The sequence below is a fragment of the Microtus pennsylvanicus genome, chromosome 7 (assembly GCF_037038515.1).
Source record: "Microtus pennsylvanicus isolate mMicPen1 chromosome 7, mMicPen1.hap1, whole genome shotgun sequence".
Classification (NCBI taxonomy): Eukaryota; Metazoa; Chordata; class Mammalia; order Rodentia; family Cricetidae; genus Microtus; species Microtus pennsylvanicus.
Genome location: NC_134585.1, coordinates 107,901,054 through 107,921,543, shown reverse-complemented (window position 1 = coordinate 107,921,543; position 20,490 = coordinate 107,901,054). Strand labels below are relative to the sequence as shown.

Genomic DNA, 20,490 nt, shown 5'->3' with positions numbered 1-20,490 from the left:
GATGCAGGGGGTATGTCCATTGCTTTATTGAGATGCTAGAAGAGATGCAGGGGGTATGTCCACTGCTTTCTTGAGGCTCCCACTCCTCAACTAAAGTCAAGGCCACTGTCTTAGAACAAAGAGATCACACATGCATCCAACTTTCACATTTTCCAAATCAGTAAAGTGGAGTATAAAGAGGAGAAAGTATCCTCCGTGTCATATACTCCATGGTTACCTAGGGAGTAGCAGGAATTGATCTATTACGGTCAGATCTAGTACAGGCCAGGGCCATCGCTTGATTTTAAGTGGCTTCTCTTGTACCTGCTCTGTTCTCCTTCTCTATTATCAGAGAGGAAGACTATGGATCAGACTAGCAGCCAGGCACAGATAAACCAGGATGGAACCTGGATACTAGGGGCTAGTGTGTGCCAGGCTGAATTCTTAGAGGTATGCCTACCTTTGAGTCAATTGGGCCACAAACTGAGTTAAGGTGTTTCCATCTGGGGACAATGGTGTGGGTACAGATACTTGGAAGCTAGAATGATCTCAGAGAATGGCCAAGTTGGTGCAGGGCAAGAGAAGGTGAAGAAGGCAGGTTGTACCACAGAGTCCATTTGTCTGCTGGAGTGCACCAGGCCACAGTAGATGCCAGGAAAGCCAAGATAAGAGATATAGCCTTGCCCTCCTAGTAGACAATGGCATGGAATGATAGTGGGTATCTCAACCTGATCTGATAGGTTTATATTCTGGGCATAGGATCAATAGACAGAAACCAGAGAGAAGGCCAGAAAGACTTCCTGGTAGACATCGCATGAACTGAGTATTAGAAGTCACTGAGTGGGCAGAGAGGGTGTTAGAGCTGGCTGAAGCCAAAGCAGGAAGACTTGCAGGTTCCAGAAGCTGTCACACATGTGGTAAGCAGCAGAGGTAAGAAGAAATGGACTCCAAGCCTGTCTCATTTCAGATCTTAGCCTTATACGTCTAGATTAAGCCACTTGGACCTTCAAGTCAGCCTAGTGTGATGCCTGCATAGGCTTCTAAGGTGGAGGTCATGGAGGACAGAGGACCATCATAGAAGGCTTTGGTTGCCTTTCAGGAAATGTTGGTTGATCACAGCAATACAGAGTCAAAGAGGAGTTAAAGGGATACATGATCTGGTTTGCACCCTAGAAAGGTGACTACTTCTCCTTTAAGGAGAGGAGAGCAAATGGGGCCCTTAGTATGAAGGCAGAGGGCCAAAATGGGTTTGGAGAGATGTGATCATGCCCGCTGGTGGCCAGAGCTGACCAAACAGGAAGGAGAAGTGAGGGAGAGCACGCAGGGATGTCGAGGCCATGTGTTTGGCTGGACGTAGAGGCCGTCCGCATAGAAGAGGAAGCATAGGTCTTATAATGACTTTCAGGTGTCTGGATTAGACAACAGGGGACATGACAGTGTCTCAGGGAGCAAGGAACATGACAGAGACGTGGGCCTGGGAAGTGAAGCTCACACAAGTCTTAAGCGGAAGGCAGAGAACTCGGGGAACTTGTAAAGAGTACAGCTACAAGGTAGCTTGGCTGCTTGGAACCCAGGCCCACAGAGCAGTCAAGTGGCCTGTGGCATTTCACATTTTAGCCCATTCCAACTGGTCTTCAGATGGAGCCCTTACAGGACCTTACAGGACCACCATCCTGGCCACACTGAGAACTATCGAGGAGCCACTGGGTGACATGAGCTGTCTAAAGAACGTGTGTTGCCAACCTCAAAAAGAGCCTTGAGAGAGAAAAACCAAGGGACAGTGAGTGAATTTACCTGGGCATTGCACTCACAGGCACCTTATACCATAGATGGTCTGAGAACCCACAGAGTATCTGCCATAATTGCCTGGTGTAGACCATTCAGCTCCCATTTGCCACAGAGGATGGTAATACTGTCTGTGTTACATTTGTGTCTGCTTGGACAGGCTCCACTCCAAGTGGTTTATCCTTCAGCCTCACCCTGAAAGTGCATGATTGAGGAAACTGAGTCACAGCTAAAGCCCAGCAGGCTGGAATCAGGCCCCACCTGCTGGCACCTGTTCCGCGCTCCGACCCACTGCGTTGTTTCATTCACAGGTACTTGGCCAGCCCGCACTGAGCAGCCCAGCCTTAGGCAGAGGCACACCCTCTGTAGCCAGTCTTGAGTGAGGAGTACGGGACACAGCAGACAACTCGGGCCAGGAGCCAAGTCTCTGGCTCCACCCAGAGCTCTTTGGAACCAGCTGGAGTTCATCTAGATAGACACTTCCTCCTTCCTACAGAAACTGACCTTGACTTTTCTGAGTTGAGTAGCAGATTTGTGAAGTCAGTAGGGCAGCACTCTACTTTCAAGGATGTTCTCCAAAGTCCGTTGATACACGCCTGCAGGGCCCCACCACAGCAGAGCAACGGCAGTGATGTTCACGGTAGACTCAGCCCACTGGTGAATCAATTTACCAGTGGACTTCGCCAAACCCATTCTTAAGTTCCTTAAGCTCCTTGATCCTTTGAGATTTCAATACGTACTGGCTGTAAACATAGGTTTCAGTCTTTCTGCCCTTTGTCCTCCCCCACCCCCAGCCTCGTCATCCCAAGAACAAGGGACGTGGGGCTTGAGAGATTGCATACCTTATTTCACAACTGAACTCCTGAAAAGAAAGGTCAAGTGAATATCCCCTGGACCACACAGCTCTGCGCACCAAGACTGAAACCAGATGTCGTCTGGTCCTCTCCTGAGCAGTGCTTCAAGGCTGTGCAAATATGAGAAGCATTCCCCGAGCCTCTGCTGGAACAGACAAAAGAGGATTAGAGTCTGGAAGCTCATACCACTGATTCCAGTCCCAGAGTTAACTTGTGGCCAGTTAACCATTGACATCAATCCCTTTCTAGAGCAATCTTCCTGCCAGGTCACAGTCCCTCCTCAGGATAAGAGGATGTGCCTTCAGGGGTTTCTGATGGTCTGAATCCACATCCTAAATGGTGAAACCTGTTATCCAGTTGGCAGGGTGACTTAGCAACCTGTGGACTCGTGCCACTTTGAGTTTGGTCCCAACCATACCACTTACCAGCTAGCTTACCATGGCCAGCGTCTGGTCCTTTCTGAACTTCATTGTCTTTCTCTGTAAACAGTCACATCTTTCCCTAAGCCTGGCTATAGGCATTAGATCACATACCCACAATGCCGCCCTGCCCTGCCTGCCTGTGCCAGCACACAGCAGGGACAGGAGCACCAAGAAGAGGTGCTGCCCATCCTAACAAGGTGACCCCAGTACAATCAGGGAGACTTTCTGGGCCCCTAAATGGTGTTAAATGGGAGGGACTGGGATTTGGAAAACCTGCTTTTCTGTTTCTGAGTCTAAAACTCAGATAAATACTTTATTGTTGTATGCTTTATGTACAATAAATTGTATTGCTTAAAACATAAAATTTGAGACATTTTGATACAGGCATAAGCCTGCAAAACTGTCAATACACTCAAGATAATAAACATAGCCCTTACCCCCCACCCTGCCTCAAAGAAATCACTGGCAGTACATCTCCCGTTTCCTTTCCAGTATTTCCATCCATGCAACTACAAACCTGCTTGCTTCCTGCCTTTGTAGATCGGTGTTTTGCATCTTCTAGAATCCTATACAAATGGAGCTGCACCATGATTCTGATACTTAGTGTGATTATTCAATATTTATCTACATAAACCGTTTTTTCATGACTACTTGCCACTCCCTGCAGTGGTCACCACAGCCTTTTCCTAAAGGCCAAGCAGGACACTAAACAGAAGGGAAAGGAGAAGTCACTGGGGGGAGGGGAGAGGAGGGAAAGGGATGGGGAATGGGGGGAATCTCACCAAAGAAAAGGAACAAGGGACAAGCTGGTTGTCCCTTTGGAACCAGGACTAAGAACTGGAGATCTGGAAAGGGAACTTGATGATCAAAGCCCTTCTGACTTAATTTAAACTGGCTAGCTGTCCCCTCCTTATATCCAGTCCTACACTGCAAAGGGGCTTTGCTTCCTTGTTGGGCAGATTAGGAGACTGAAGCACAAAGATTTTTGATGACTGCTCTCAAGTTCTCACAGCTAACAAGTGCCTGCGTTTGGAATTGAACCCATGCTCTTTCCTACCGTTTCCTCCCCAGCCCTGCCACTGTCAAATGTACCCAGAGAGCTACCTTTCAGGGCAAGGGCTATTGTCGTAGCCTTTTCTTCTTTTCCTTCATTAGCTGTTTTATTCTCCATTGTCATTCACACTTAGGTCAGATTTTAAAGGGAAGGGAAAAGGGAAGTGCCAAATGAGGGGACAGCAGCAGGGGGCAGAGGAAATTCCCAAAGGGAAGTGAAATTCAGACATACTTGGCACACACGCACACACTGTGGGGAATCGGGATTCCCCAGAAAGATCTGATTCAAGACCCAGAGCCACGGTATCTTGACCTCGCACAGGTCACTTTCCTCGCCCTCTGCCTCTATTGCCTTCCCAATGAATGGCACTGACCGGCAAGTCAGAAGACTGCAAACTGAGTGTTGTGGGTCCGGGGTCTTAGCACAGCGCCGGCCACATGGTAAGCACAAGGCAGCAATTAAGATTATTATTATTAATTCTCCCGCAAGGGTTTCTCTGCTATCCACACCTTTTGCTCTACAGTAAAACAGTGAAAATATGTGCACACTCTCCAGTGGACATAAGCATGACGAATAAGAGAAACAGAAACCCTCGGGGAAATCTCCCAGAAGGAGTCCATAGCGGAGTGGTGGAGAATGTTTTTGCTGCATAGCTGAGACCATGGGAAGCAGGAAGAACAGGAAGCACACACCAGTGGCTAGGTAAGAGAAGAAACAAACTGAAGGCTGGAGATCTGAGCAGTGTTTACTACCTGGTTTTTGGAGGCTAAACTCTTCATGCGCAATTTAACACTGACAGGTTGCCGCTTCTGTAGTAGATTTACTTATCCAATCACTGTCAGAGATTAAAGTCTGAGATTGACAGGTAAAACACCCAGGCCAGATTCTGGATCCTTCATTGACAGACCATTCCAGGAGTCAGAAGCCAAACTAGTACGGTCTTAACAGTCATCAGTTACCCCCAAGTCTTCTCAGGGCACTCCGCGCAGCTCTCGGTAGGGTCCCAATCTTAAAACCCACCCTACAGACTACCACTGGGGAATGGCCACATCCCTCAGACCCTTCCCTTGCAGGGAAGCAGGCTTTCAGAACTTCAGATACTCTCATAGAAAGGGTTGTCTTAGCAGAGAGGGCCCAGGAACAGTCTTAACCACACTAGAGCCCTCTGAACACCAGAACTCTGTAGCCAATCTCAATATGTTTCTCTGAGGAGCACCGATGTAGACAGGGGCCTGCAGAAGTGAGCTAGTGAAGTCTTGGAAAGCTTTTGCATGACTTCTAAGGCTACCTGGACTCCCAAAATACCATCACCTCCAACTAAACCACAGACTTGCTACATAAATTCTTTCAGAGACAGAGAGTATCCTGCTCTACCCACGCCAGGATACGGTGAGCTGCATCCTCAAATTCAGATTAAAACGTGGGTCAGCTAATGTTGTCATATCTGTGAGAGGGCATTTGCAAGGAGCTGGCCCCTCCCAAGGGCAACTGTGTGTCCCCCAGCCTTCCCTGTCCAGAGCCCTAGGGAAAAGAAATCAGAAAGGCAAGAGGCTGGCCCCTCATTTCAGTTGCTCCTGCTGTTCTCCCAACCCCCACCCGATGAGGGGCAAAGAAGGCCGGTGAGTTTCTACCACACTGCAGCCAGGCCCTCACCTGCTGCATTGCCCTGAGAAGCCAAAGCTGTGCTGGGTAAGATCTAGGTGGGGCTCAAGGCTATAGGATGGGGGGGAGGGGGTTGCAGAAGCAGGAGGTCAGGGGAGCCGCGGGGGGTGGGGGGGCTAGGGTCTGCAAATCCTGTCTGGCAGCATCTTAATAATAGCAACACATCTCCCGCGGGGCTGAATCCCACCTCAGGCCTGGGATAGTTAGTATTGATCGGTTCTTCTTGCCTACTTCATTATGTTGGCAAGAACCTCTCTAGAGCTCCTTAACTTCTGCACTCTCCACCTCTCCTGGCCCAGGCAGCACCTAGTTGAGCTCTGCACGGAGTTCTGGTGGGTAACCTACGTTCTGCCGAAGAATGGGGTGTTTTCTTTGTGGTAGGGGTCGGGGACATGGGGGGGATCTAACCCGATGGCCAGCTCGGTGGCGCCGGCGAGCGACACACCTCGCCGGCTCTGGCCCCCGTCGGTCCCTTTAATTCGAGTTCGCTGCGGGGCCAGGTGCGGCGCTGCGTGGCGCGGTGCGGCGCGGTGCGGCTGCGGGCGGCGGCCGGGCGCTCCGTACGCGCCGCCCGCGGGACTGCAGAGTCTGCTCCCGGCTGGCCGCCCGCACCCCGCCGCCACCACCGTCACCGCCCGCTGCTCGGATTCTGCCGGCACTGGCTGTCACCCAGGAACATGGAGGCTCGGATACCCATCTGCAAGGGTAAATCAGTGTCCGGCGTTCGGTTGCGCGTGCTGCCATCCTTGCCCGGCTGCAGCGCCCTAGAGGGGCTGCAGGGCACCCCGGTAGTCTGGGCGGGCGAGCTGGTGCCGACCCCTGCTGTCGACCTGGAGGGCTATGGACCCGCGCCGGTCACGGCGGGTGGGGAGAGGGGACTTTTCTCCTTCTGAAGAGTGCATGGAATGGACTCGGGGACCCTGTGGTCTGTGCGTGACTTAGGGCGGAGGGCGCAGATTGGAGGTGGCTGGTGATGGGAAGTGCAGCTGACTGCATAGCCATGTCTGGTAAATAGTGGGTGGGTAGGATAGGACCCGAATCACTTGGGTCCTCCCGGTTGCATTTGCCTCTTGGCAACGGAGTAAAATAGGCTTCTCTGCAGTCGCTGTTTTTCCACTTGGCCGGGGTGGTGGGCTGCCGCGGAGTCCCCCTTGCCTGAGAGGAAGCTAGATCTGGGGCAGCTGCCTGGAGAAGCCTGCTCTGCACTGTCAGAGTTCAGGCTCCTGTGTATTTTTGGGTGTAGACGTGCCTCGGTGGTCCTTTAGTTAGACCTCGCAGGCACCAGCTAGGCTGTCCTCGGGCCCGCAGCGGGAGCCCACTGCACTGCGCAGGAAGGGGTTAAGGTGGCACGCTCAAGCCTGCCGACGGCTGCAGGCTCCGGTCAGCCGCGCGGATTCCGGCGGGAGCGCGCCCGGCGGAATCCCGGCCGGAGCCCTGGGCGATGGGAGAGGTCCCAGACCCCTCCCGGTACTGGGGCAAGCGGGATTGGGTCGGCGGGGGACCAGCCCGGAAGCCAGCTTCCTCTAGGCTCCCCCTCTCCGAGAAGCCAATCCGCCTCGCAGCCTGGCAGCTTGAGCGTTTGTTCTGTGCTTCCCTGCCGAGATGTGAGGGATTTTCTCTTGGGAAGAAATCAGTGGTCGAGTGCCTGCCCAGCTCAAATGCCACCCAACCCAAAGCAAGGCCTGAGGCCTAGGGATCCCGGAGGGAGAGTAAGTTCAGCGACCCCGGCTATCCAGCATTCTAACAGAGGCTAGCTGGCTGTGTGCGGGGGGGGGGGGGGGGGGGCAGTCTATCTCAAGCTGGGAAGGAGTGTGCGCTGGGGGAGGAAGGATTGCTTCTTCACCAGGTCGGCGTAGCTAAGGTCAAAGAGGAAAACCCTTCTCCTGGGAGATAGGTGTTCTAACACCAGGGTGGAGAAAGCTGTGTCGCTCCTGGTGGCAGCAGAGAACTAAGGGGAGAAAGTACTTCAAGCTGATGAGAAGAAAGGCTTACCCTGGAGAGGCTAGGAGGGTACAGGGTAGTTCTCTCGGTCTCTGGCACCATGGAAAGCAGGCATGGGGGTTTGCCACTCGCAGAGAGGGTATCTGCCAGAGTGCTTCTAAGTCTTGGTTTCAGGTGCCAGAAATCCCTGGTTTCCACCTTGCTGCTGTGTTTTCCAGGCAACATCACACCTCCTGAGGACAACCAGGAGGACTCTGGCTTTTGCTGAGCTGTGTGTCTTACCTCCTTCCTTCCAAAGGCTTCAGACCCAGGCTTTACTCTTCTCAAGTCCTGAATGTCCCTGGCCAGGCATCCATCTGTCCCTCCAGCCCTATCCAGCCCTAGAGCACACCTCCGGGACCTGGAACCTGCCCTCCTGCTCAGGGTGACTCACCATTATTCCCAGCTCAAGTGAGAAGATGTGACAGGGAGCTGAGCCGCCTATCTGTGTATCTAGGATTCCTGTAGCATCTGATCTGCCATTCAAGGAACTGCAGGCTCCTGCCTGGCCAGGTAAACCAATCCGTTAATAACAGCTTATAGAGGTATTGGGGATGGTATCAGGGACGAAGACCCAGGCCCCAAACACCCTACCATGAGTACCTCCTGTGGTGCAGGTGTTGGCAAAACATTAGCATAGTGCCTGGCAGAAGGCTCCCTTCTCTCTATGGAGCTGTGTCCCAGGATGCTGGGTGGTACAAAGGAGCATGTCTCTGTCACCTGCCCCCAGTGCATGCCATTCTATAATTGAAAGATTGTTCCCTGAACCCTACTGATCCCTAGGACAAGTTACATGGCGAAAGTAGTGTCAGTGGCGGGGCTGATGGTATGCTAGTGTTCCTGAACTCTTGGCCGAGAGATGGGGGCATCAAATGCAGCTCATGTCAGGTTGCCAATGACTGGCGGTCTCATGCCCTTACCTGCCTCTGTCTTTCAGCCAAGCGAGGCTGTGTCTCCAGCTCTCAGAGGGCTCTGGGGCTCTCCTGCAGGAGCACAGCCTGATGCTTCTGTGTTCCCTCGGGCCCAGTTACCAGCACCCTGAGCCCCCTGCTGCAAGCAGCCGGACAGACGGCATAGAGTAAAGCACTCTCCTCAGTCCCAACTATGACAGTGGCTACCGGAGACCCTGTGGATGAGGCTGCTGCCCTCCCTGGGCACCCGCAGGACACCTATGACCCAGAGGCAGATCACGAATGCTGTGAGAGGGTGGTGATCAACATCTCAGGCCTGAGGTTTGAGACTCAGCTAAAGACCTTAGCCCAGTTTCCAGAGACCCTCTTAGGGGACCCCAAGAAGCGGATGAGGTACTTCGACCCCCTCCGAAATGAGTACTTTTTTGATCGCAACCGCCCTAGCTTTGATGCCATCTTGTACTACTACCAGTCTGGGGGTAGGTTGAGGCGACCTGTGAATGTGCCCTTAGATATCTTCTCTGAAGAAATCCGGTTTTATGAGCTAGGAGAAGAAGCGATGGAGATGTTTCGGGAGGATGAAGGCTACATCAAGGAAGAAGAACGTCCTCTGCCCGAAAATGAGTTTCAGAGACAGGTGTGGCTTCTCTTTGAATATCCTGAGAGTTCGGGGCCTGCCAGGATTATAGCCATCGTATCCGTCATGGTCATTCTGATCTCCATCGTCAGCTTCTGTCTGGAAACCTTGCCCATCTTCCGGGATGAGAACGAGGACATGCATGGCAGTGGAGTGACCTTCCACACCTACTCCAACAGCACCATCGGGTACCAGCAGTCCACCTCCTTCACCGACCCTTTCTTCATCGTCGAGACTCTCTGCATCATCTGGTTCTCCTTTGAGTTTCTGGTGAGATTCTTTGCCTGCCCCAGCAAAGCTGGCTTCTTCACCAACATCATGAACATCATTGACATTGTGGCTATCATACCTTACTTTATCACCCTGGGGACAGAGTTAGCCGAGAAGCCGGAGGACGCCCAGCAAGGCCAACAGGCCATGTCACTGGCCATTCTCCGTGTCATCCGGTTGGTAAGAGTCTTTAGGATTTTCAAGTTGTCCAGACACTCCAAAGGTCTGCAGATTCTAGGTCAAACCCTCAAAGCCAGCATGAGGGAACTGGGCCTTCTGATCTTCTTCCTCTTCATTGGGGTCATCCTCTTCTCTAGTGCTGTCTATTTTGCAGAAGCTGATGAGCGAGAGTCCCAATTTCCCAGCATCCCGGATGCTTTCTGGTGGGCAGTCGTCTCCATGACAACTGTAGGCTATGGAGACATGGTTCCAACTACCATTGGGGGAAAGATAGTGGGTTCCCTGTGTGCAATTGCAGGTGTGTTAACCATTGCCTTACCAGTCCCTGTCATAGTGTCTAACTTCAACTACTTCTACCACCGGGAGACAGAGGGAGAGGAGCAGGCCCAGTACTTGCAAGTGACAAGCTGTCCAAAGATCCCGTCCTCCCCTGACCTAAAGAAAAGTAGAAGTGCCTCTACCATAAGTAAGTCAGATTACATGGAGATACAGGAGGGCGTGAACAACAGCAATGAGGACTTTAGAGAGGAGAACTTAAAAACAGCCAACTGCACATTGGCTAACACAAACTATGTGAATATTACCAAAATGTTAACTGATGTCTGATGAAGCCTATTATAATGTACTCACAGCTCCACAGGACTAATGCAGATGTTGCATAATAGCCTGCATTGTAGTCAGTGTCCTACAGTGTGCATCTGGTTCTGCATGGAAAGCAATAGTCGTGCAAGTGACTTTTGACCTTTTGATTTTTGATTTAGAACACAGAATATTTATCAATGGCTTTTATGAGATCTTCATCACTGACGTACAGGTTTCCAAAGATGGGAGTCACCTATGGAGCCAGCATCTCATGGGCACAGTGCCGCCACCTCATAGCCCACACACAGTCCATCAGATCAACGCCAATCCTAACACCCTAACTAAAGGCAAACACACCTGGCAGGTGCCTTCTCCCTGCCACACCCTACCACCCCACTTCAGCCCACCCACCCCTGCACAGAGGAGCGCTACCATGGCTTAGTTTGAAAGTTCTGCTGACTGCTCCAAAGGTCATTCCCATTTTTGCCTTGAAAAGAACACACAGTCCTGTGTGTTGGAATTTCTTTCTGTGTCACAGGCTGGGGTTTGTAGATTGCAGTTGCCAACTTGATGCTCCGGAGGCTTATGTTTCGTAATGGAGATGCAGCATTCTGCTTTTTTTCTCTGCAGTGTTGGCGTGGGGGAAGCCCAGGGGGTGGGGGAGGGACAGTTAATATGACCAAATATGAGTTGTCAAGTTTTACATTTGTTCCCTTAGGCCTATGGGGAGAAGCTACCGAATTCAGGGACTTCTCAGCTTCAGATACGGTTCTCGCAAGCTTCAGGGTCACAGAACATGTTCGATTTCTTCTCTTACTCTGCAGTTTGCAGGCATCTGCTTCCCCGATGGTGTGGCCCTGCTCCACTACAGTGCAGTGGAGTGTACCAGTCATGCAATAGAGCTGCATGGGTGTTCACTGCATGAATCTCAATATTTAAAACACAGAAGATAACCTATCTTCCTAGTAGCCTATACAGTATTCATACGTAGAGTATTAATAGCCTTGCGATGGTATTGAACTAGGCTTTTTTTTTTCCCCATCAGAAGGCAAAAGCCCTCCATCAGGGAAAAGCAAACAGACTACTTGGAATGGGGAACCAAAACTTCTGGCTGGCCCCCCCAGCCCACCCATCTCTGTTCTTTCAATGGGAGCAAAGACTCTGCCACACTAGGTGAATGAACAGAAAAGTCAGAGTCTAAACACTCACGTGACTGAACAGTAGGAATTAATCCAGTCGTGGGTATGACTACAAAGGTTACCAGGACACTGATCCTGAGGACAGGCAGATCTGTGGGTTCAATGTACATAAATATATATCAGCTATCTATCTTTCTCTCCCATGTGTTCCTCTAGTAAGCTATAGAAAAATTGCATTTGAACATTGTATAAGCTTATGCAATATTTTGACACAGGGCAATTTATGCATGTGTTTGACTATGTGCACTAGAATATATATATATACATACACAAGTGTGTGTATATGTACATTATACACACACACATACGCACATATATATATATTCATTCTCTGGAGTGCAGATTCAGGAGCAAATCCATTGCTTGGTGGGTTGGTTGTATAAGAAGCCCAATGGGTACGTTAAAACCCACTGAACCTGGGTTTGCTGTCATTGCCTCAGACACACTCCAGTGTTCATGGATTCCTAGACATTAGAATTGTCTTTCTGCCCTCCGTGTGCTGCAGCTTCAGTTTCCCATGGCTGAAGCTTGTCTTTCTGAGTGCAGTGCACAAGGGTCCTATAGCCCTCACACCTCCAGCTATCCTGGGTCAGGCCCACCCCAGGCCTCCTCTCTATAATTCATCCCATTAATCATTTCCATTATTATCCTCTCCCCCATTTGATGCTCTCTCATTTGTCTCTGCATCCATCACTTTCATGAACCTGTCCCTAGGATGGATCCTCTGCTTTGAAACCAAGGAGTAAAACTCCTTGGGACCAGATTCTGCTGAGCTAGACTTAAAGGAAGCCTCCTATTGGTGGAAATTTCCAAATTCTGGAATCAAGGGATGGATTCCCTGCACAGCCCAAAGCATCATTTTCATCACTAAACTCAAACTCTCTTCCTAGCACACTGGTAATAAGAGCTGTCCTTTAAAAAATAAGAGTTGTCCTGCCTCAAAGAGAAGTGCTAGACTTTGTTGACTCCCCGTGGGAAGCCTTACCCTCTCTGAGGAATGGATGGGGGTGAAGGGGGAAGGTGAAGGGAGCAGGAGGAAGGGAGAAAGTAGGAGCTGAGATTGGTATGTGAAATATCAATTAAATAATAATTATAAAGGAATTACCCCCACCCCAAGAACAGGTAAAGAATAAATGAACATGGTAGAGTCTCAATGTAGAGAATGTATTGGCCTTAGGAAGTGGGGGACGGCTTGTGCCTCTCCATGCTAGGTTTCTTTGCCTTTTGACACAGTGGCTTAAATTCCCCAAACACATCACAATCAGACTGTTCAGTATCGATTCCAGCCCAGGCACCACTGTTCGCTAGTTGGTACCTACAGTTGTCTTAGGGGAGGGGGGGCGCCAGCCCAGGGTGCTAGTCCAGGGTGCTCTTTAGTTCCTGGTCACCCACATCCCCAGAGTATCCCATGCCAGACACAAAGCCTCTGTGCTTCTCTTCTTCTCCTTAGTGGGAGGTGGTGCTGAACTTCATAACGTGGGGTGGGAGGGACATACTGGAGGATAGAAAGTTAAAGCAACCCATACAGAAGTCTAGGTAGGAGGAAGTTACCTATTCACAAAATCCTTGGCCTGGGAACCATAAAATGTGTACACACATGCATCATAAAATAAACGATACGTCATTGTCACACAAAAATATAAAATATGCAACATATACGCAAATTACCCATAGGCCAAAATAATATAAACAGTATACAAATAAAAGATATACAAAACAAACACGTCGCCCAAACATAGAATGTGCATACCAACACAGAATATCTGCAAGAGATATATTTAGCCTGTGTGCAAACACACAGCATACAACTCATATGCAAAATATACAAATCCAACTGGGGGACAATGGATATACATCAAAATGCATAAATGATGCTTTGTCATTGTTTCTGTATACGAGCTCAGCATGTATACACAGTGCACAGAGTTATATTTATACTAGATACACACAAAAAAGCAGTCAACATGCCCAACAATACACATAAAATTTAGACATTGAATCACTAACCATGTATACACTTCCACATCTAAAATTTGATGGACAAAAGCAAGGGATCAGATTTAATTGCTTTTCCTTGACTATATCAATAACCCTCAACATTCTCCAAGGAGCCTCTTCTTTGACATCCAGCCTCATTCTTGAGACAGGACTCCTGAGGTTTCAAGCAGAAAGATGGGCCACTACATCAAGCACTGAAATCTCCTGGGTTTGCTACCATTCACCTTCTTTCAAACAGCACTCAGAGTGCAGGGTGTGTGAAATGACCTGCAAGAACTAGCAACCTAATATGGGCTTCCATGATGTACCTTTTCTTTCAGAGAAAATCCACACAGATGACTCAGTCTCCCCTCCAAGTATCCACAATCTCCAGGTTTATCCCTGTTCTCTTGAAGCAGTGAAGGCTCAAGAAACTATAGGGTTCTGGACCCTAAGCCAGGTTGAAATACCCCAACATTCTTTGAGCCAAAAGATCTTATTACCCAGCCTTCCAAAGTACCTCTTTGTCTGGAGCCACGTCAGAAACTTGATTCTCTATATGGACTTAGCTCCTAAAATAAGACACCTTTTCTTGCTCGTGGCATTTCACTCACCCTTGGGCACAAATCCAATAAGTCAACTCTTGATCACCATCTCTGAGTGTTCAGTCTAGGCATGCTTCCCCACCAGGGCTCCCAGGGAAGCCCATTCAATTGTGGTGCCTTGACAAAAGTGCAGACCAGTTTAGCTGAAGTAAAATGTGACAAAGGACGCTAACCTATGGCTAAAAGAGCGTTAGCAATCTTTAGAGGACCTGATTTTTATCCTCTATTCTAACACTAGATTTAAACACTTTGTAAGATTACCCACCATATAGAGCCCCAGGGACTGCTTCTTCCTGCTCGTAGGACCAGGTAGGGCCTGAGTGCCTTTTGGCAAAGGTTTTATGTAGCCTTGGATCAAGTTTCATGGCTCTACTTCTACAGTTCCAGGTTTCTGAGCACTCTCTTCAAGGTTCCAGAGAGGAGACAACAAGAGCCGAGAATGGTCATGTGATCCAAAACTTGTGCACTGGGACTTGTGTTTCCAAAGCGAGATACCAATTTCCACCCTAACTTTGTGAGATGCTCTGTGGCCTCGGACATTTTAAAAGTTGGGGTTTCTGGGAAGTTGGGAAGGAAGGAGTCGAGGAAAGGCAGAGAAATTGTCAGGAAAGAGAAAATAACTGAGCAGTTGACTTTCTAAGTAAGTTTATCAAAAACCAAGTTTTCATTGGTTACATAAATTTAATTCAGGAACTCAACTTTAATTTAGTTAAGGCTCTGTGCCTTTCTGGAACTTCAGTGGGGTATGAATGTCAAGTCTTGGTGGGAAAAGCTGGCTCTTCTAAGGATCCTGTGCCTGGTAACTCAGTGCCAGTTACAGCCATGGAAAGGAGGTGGAAACTGATCTTCCCCAGAGAAAGCTAGAGGAAATGCAAAGGGCATGTGAAGGTCATAAAGAGTGCACAGTGCTCTGACCTGCTAACCTGGGAAGGAGGAGGACCCCAGAGCTCTCCTGTGGACCCCTCTTCCCCTGCCGTAACAATCTGAGTGTGGCGGATGGGATGGCTACCTGGCCTGAAAGGGGTCTGATGTCTAGGCTACTATGTCTGGTTACACAATCGAAGTCCCTTTTGCCTTGATAAAGTTTCCATTGTTCAGGTTCAAATTCATGACCTTAGTTCACCAACATCACTAGCCACTCGAGTCAACCAGCAGGAGATACGTGCTGGAAGCTGTCTTCATAGTTATTGTGACTGTCATCTGTACCCTCAGACTTGGTCCTTGTTGAGACCCCCCAACCTCCATGGAGCAGAAAGCAGGGAAGGACAGGAGGGGTAAGGAAATCCCTTACAAGCACCTCAACTAACCTAGTCCACTTTGCCTCTCTTTCTGTCCCCCTTCCCCCTGGAACTCAGCTCCATCCCTCATAGTTTGTGTCTAATGTTTTTAAAGAGGAAATGTGCAATAAAAGCAATAGTGACTGTTTTCTTTAGCAATAGCTCTTTCAAAATCTTGCTCTCAGGACTGAAAAGTGATAGATAGTACATAGACCACCAGGTAATGCCCTTGACCTCTGGACATTTGTTCCCAGTTTCTGTAGTTCTTCTTCCCATTTGATCCCATGATTGATTCCTGTTTGCTGAGGTCTGACCTCCTTCCGGAATGAACAAGTACACAGAGATGCAGTGTTCCCCCAAGGAAGGCCCTTGAGAAGGCCTTCTTTTGTAGTCTTTCGGGCTCTTTTTTGTGCACATCTCTCTCAGTATGTGTCTCTGTGCCCCTCTTCCGCTGCATCTCCTTCCTACCTGTTCTTTCACAGCGCCCTAGAGACATCTAGGCACTGGAACCCTTGCATTTGAGTGACCTCATGCCAGCTCATCTTGTTGACTTTGTGTCCGTCTGTCAGGTATAATGGAAGCCTATAGGAGAACGCTTACTGATAGATGAGAATACAGCATCCTGAGCCATTATAGAAGATCCTTTTCATGCAGTAAAAGCCATTACTTGATTCTTTTGCAGCACTCTCCAGGGAGATGAATATGAGGGAATGTAGCCCTGAGGTGTACGCCTGGGATCAGTTACTTGGGCAGATTTGGGGATTGCCCTCTGACTCTCCTTCACAATAGACTGACTTGCTCAACCATATAGACTTTATCAGCACTTCAGAGCAAAGTAAGTCTTATTGCTTTGTAGAGAGGTGGACAGGCACAGAGGTGTGGGTGGTCAGGGAACAGCATTCGTGAAATAAACCCTACTTGCCGCTAAAGGGTGCAACTGTACAAATATTCCACACATCACCCAGGGCTTTGAAAGGGATCCCTTTCTTGAGACATCTGTGAGGTGAGCTATTACCATTCAGACTGGAATCAGGGAAGGCTGGCGACCCCGGGAGCCCATTCCATTCCTTCTCAGTTTACTTTGCTCCGCACATCCTTGTATAGCCTGACCTTGGGAAATCTCAGGGAGGAGAGTGTCCTGAATGCTTTGCAATCTGGTTATTGGAGGGGAGATGGGAAAATGTGTGGTTCAGCTTTTGTTATTGGAAAGTGGTATTTCCGAAATAGGTTAGGATAAACTCTTGCCTTAGTTAAGTAGAGCGTTTTGAGAAGACAGAAGACCTTGCATGGCTCGGCGTCAACCTTCTAAACCTCAGCGCTTGGTGTATGGAAACGGAGGTGAAGCAGACCAAAGAGACAGGCTAAACAATGCTGGCTGCAAAATAGATGTGGGCACATCATAGCTTATCAGTTGATGCTCTGTTTGCCTCTTCCTACTCAAAGTATAGAAAGACAACATAATTCCTGTCAATAAGGATTTTAGTTAATTGGTCCTGAGTTATTCGAGGTTTCCCATATATACATATACCTGTGTGTATATATGTATAGTGTATGTATATATGTATGCCATTATTTCAGAAAAATCACACAAATATAGGTTGACCAATCTCAGTTTCACTAGTGTGGAATAAATTTGGCATTCTAAGGAATAAGCTGCGTTTACTTGAATTTCAACGTGACCTTTTTTACATTCTTTCCACCTCTCCAGCTCTGTGCTTTTACTGCTTAAGAAACTATCTAGAAGGCATTTCTTCAAACAAAAGGACAGGCTCAGGGTTGCCTCTTTCCCTTCCCTACCAGGTGGCTGCCTGACTCAAGGATCAAAGGGAAGTATGCTCCCCGGAGCAGGTGCTTTCTTTTCCTTTATTCTGCCTGCCTTGTTTGGCTGTAACCTCATCCCTCAAGACCAGAAAAGTTATGTCCAGCTTTGTAGCTCTAGGGGAGTGGAATATTCTGAGACTTGGCACAGGGCTGATCTCTAGTTTTTTCTTCATCGGTGTTAGAGTCCTAGGCTTGAATTTCTTGAGTTCTGACACAACCTCAGTGAAGAATGAAAAATGTGGGCATTGTGGTCATTGGTGAAATGAACCCAGTAGGCAGGTGAGTCCGCTTAGTGTAAACAGAGGGCCAGGCCTAGAGCAATTAAGACCCACTTGTCTTCTTGGGGGATGAGTTGTATACACCATTCAAGAAACTTCTGGATAGAAGCCTAAACATGCCCTCCTTGCTATCCTGTCTGGCAATGTTAAAACTCCCAGGGAAACACTTTTCTCAGCCTAATCTCTGCATTAAACTGTGTGCACTCTACTTGGAAGTGGGTGGAAGGGATTCCTCGCTAGTATCTGAAGGTGATACAGGGGTGGCTGTCATCTGCCCGCCTTCCCAGAAGCTCGGCAATCTGGTCAAGTGAGCCACCATCCAGGAGTAGAAGCCTTTAGCCTCGACTTAGCATGACCAGCTGGTGAGTGCCGCCGTTGGCCTGTCTAAATGGTCCCCTCTCATCCGGCGTGAGCCTCGGCATGGAAAGTCATCTAACTTCCTGTGCTCTTCTACACTCCTAAAATAGTCGGACATGCTCCAGATGAGTGTGCAGCTGAGAAGTCCTTGCATCATTCTACTGACGGATGCATAGTGCAGGTGTGATTACATAATACTGTGAACAGCTGCTGCAGTAGCTCCATAATGAAGGGGAGTAGAGAAACGGCTGGGTGATGGGACCTTAGGTAGCTACCCAGAGGACGCCACGCTGTGTCTCTGGGTCCTTGTGAGAGGCCTCTAAGCCCTGCTTCTCCTTGAAAACGGCTCCCTAGACACCGCTGCCTTGTTTGTCTGACTGCGTAAACACTCGGAACTGCAGAGAAAGCAAAGGAGGAGCTTAGGGAAGAGCCTGTTCAGGAGCATGCTTTGCTGGCAGACAGTTTCCATATTTGCCGCTAGCGTGACTGGCTTCTGAACTTACGAAGCCAAGGGCAGACTCTTTGGCCTGCCAGGCGAGGCTAGAAGGGAGCACACGAGTTCACAGCTATTCGCTGGAACAGAGAAGCGAGAAGCGAGGCCCGGGTGTCTTTGGCAAGGGTGAGTCTCAGCTCCTGAGAGTTTGAACATGCTCCGTGCCTGTCCCAGTTCTGCCTTCACGTGGGAGCCAGCGACCCAGTTTCTTTTTGTTGTCGTGCTTGGATGGTTCCTTCATTTGAAGGGCTCCAGGAAGCTGGAAAGTCCCAGGATTGAGCTCCAGCCCTGCGGAGCAAACAATGCCCCAGCCAAATTGGCCTCTTCCTGGGTTTCTGCGTCCACCAACCCCTCTCTCCCACTGAGGGTGATCTTGGAACAGCCAGGGTTAATGGTGCCAGCAAGGAGGATTCTCTTGTTTCCATTACAGACAGAGCTGTAAAGCTCTTAAGTGGGGGTTGTTGCGTGCTTATGGGCTTATTATATAGGCTGCCTCTGGAGACCATATCTATATATAATATATTATATATATTATATACGTGTGTGTATAAATATCTGTGTGTATATTTATACACACAGTGTGGAAATAGGCTCATGCAGCACAGTCTAGTTAGGGTGTCCACTGGCTTCTTTGCTGCTCATGCATGACTCTGCAGCTGCCCTCCCATGTCCTGTCTCTTAAAAAAAAATTACCGAAAACTCAAAGAGGAGAGGAAGATAAATAAGCCTCTCTGAGATCAATAGGAAAAGGAACTCCAAGGCTGATGGCAAAGCTTCCTAAGGATGATGCTGAAAGGGAACTTGGGTCTCCATGGTGATAAGAGACCGAGAACCAATGAGAGCTGAAGGCGGAGCAGGACTTGTGAGGAGGACTCATGGGAGTTGGAAGTCATTTAACTATTTGTTTGCTTCATGAAAATTTAGACACCAGCTGTAACTGCATTGCACAGGATGTATAGATGTTAGCTGTCTTGCTGACATGGTCTGGAAGCTTTCAGCCCCACCAACACTGCCCCCACCCAGGACTTGTGCAGCTGAGAGTTCCTGTGTCAGTAGGGTCTGATGTGTGTACATAGATTATACATATACGTGTACATATGTGCCTCAATGAACATTGCCTGTTCACCTTATCGTGGGTGTACATAGACTTCATAGAGCTCCACAGTCTTTTGTAAATATTGACACAAGTAAATAAGTATATAAATATATATTACTGAGGATTTATTTTAACATCATTCTGTGTGAAATGACAAAAATAAAATTTTTGACAGACACCAATGCTTTCTGCCCTCGTTCCTGTTTGGATTGTTGTCTTTACAAGATAAAGATATGCCTGCTTTACTCTCCCTTGTCTGAAGCTGTGAAGGCTCATCAGCCCAGGACTGCCCATCAGTCCTGGTGATGCATCAGGGACCACCTTGGCTATATGCCCATTTGCCGTTGCCTGCGAGTCCCATGCAGACACTGTGGGACATGGGGAAAGCAGAAATGGGTTTGGGATCTCTGCCATTACATCAGCATCTTCTACATAACTGGAGAATGTACGGAAAAGGGGACTCCAGTACAGAGTCCCAGTGCAGCCTAGGTTCATTTAACTCCTTCGTTCACCTTTGTCTTCAGACCCAAACTTGCTTCTTATTACTGCAGGTGCCATGCAGTCTGGACCAACTAGATTCTCAGCTCTCAAATGGTACTGCCTCCTTGGCTCTCAACAAATATATATGGCAATGTAGCTCAGTTGATAGAGCACTTGCCTACCGCTTACACAACCCCCGCGTTCAATTCTCAGCACTGCATAAACCGAGCATGGAGGTCCATGCCTATAATCTCATCTCAGCAGTCTGAAGGCGGAGGCAGAAGGATCAGAAACCCAAGTCCATCTTTAGGTACATACTGAGTTTGAGGATAGCCTAGAGCACATAACACCCTGTCCCAAAAACAAAATTTAAAAGGACTGAGGCAACCTGGTTCTCTAGCTCTACGAGGTATCTCTTGGAGAAAATTCTGGCACATATTGCTGAGACACATGTGTCTTCTTGCCTTTCAGGGCTAAGTGCATCCAGAACTGGACTTCCCAGCTTTCCAGTGGATCAGAAGCTGCCATAGTATAGAGTATGACCTCAGCAAGGCCCTTGTCCTTAGCCACCAGCAAGTGCAACCTATTTCA

The 20,490-nt window shown here is 48.9% G+C and overlaps 1 protein-coding gene across 5 annotated transcripts; it reads left to right on the top strand.

Moving 5' to 3' along the window:
• Positions 1-6,259: 6,259 nt before the first annotated feature.
• On the top strand, positions 6,260-19,597 carry Kcna2 (potassium voltage-gated channel subfamily A member 2). 5 transcript variants are annotated; one of them, XM_075981659.1, is made up of 3 exons: positions 6,260-6,461; positions 7,996-8,249; positions 8,674-19,597. In XM_075981659.1, the coding sequence occupies exon 3, from the start codon at positions 8,841-8,843 to the stop codon at positions 10,338-10,340; it is 1,500 nt and encodes a 499-aa protein (XP_075837774.1). In that variant the 5' UTR covers positions 6,260-6,461; positions 7,996-8,249; positions 8,674-8,840; the 3' UTR covers positions 10,341-19,597. The 5 variants fall into 5 exon arrangements, with proteins under 5 accessions (XP_075837774.1, XP_075837771.1, XP_075837773.1 ...); XM_075981656.1 differs by having other exon boundaries at positions 7,916-8,249; XM_075981658.1 differs by lacking the exon at positions 6,260-6,461 and adding an exon at positions 6,560-6,763 and having other exon boundaries at positions 7,916-8,249.
• The last annotated feature ends 893 nt before the right edge of the window (positions 19,598-20,490 follow it).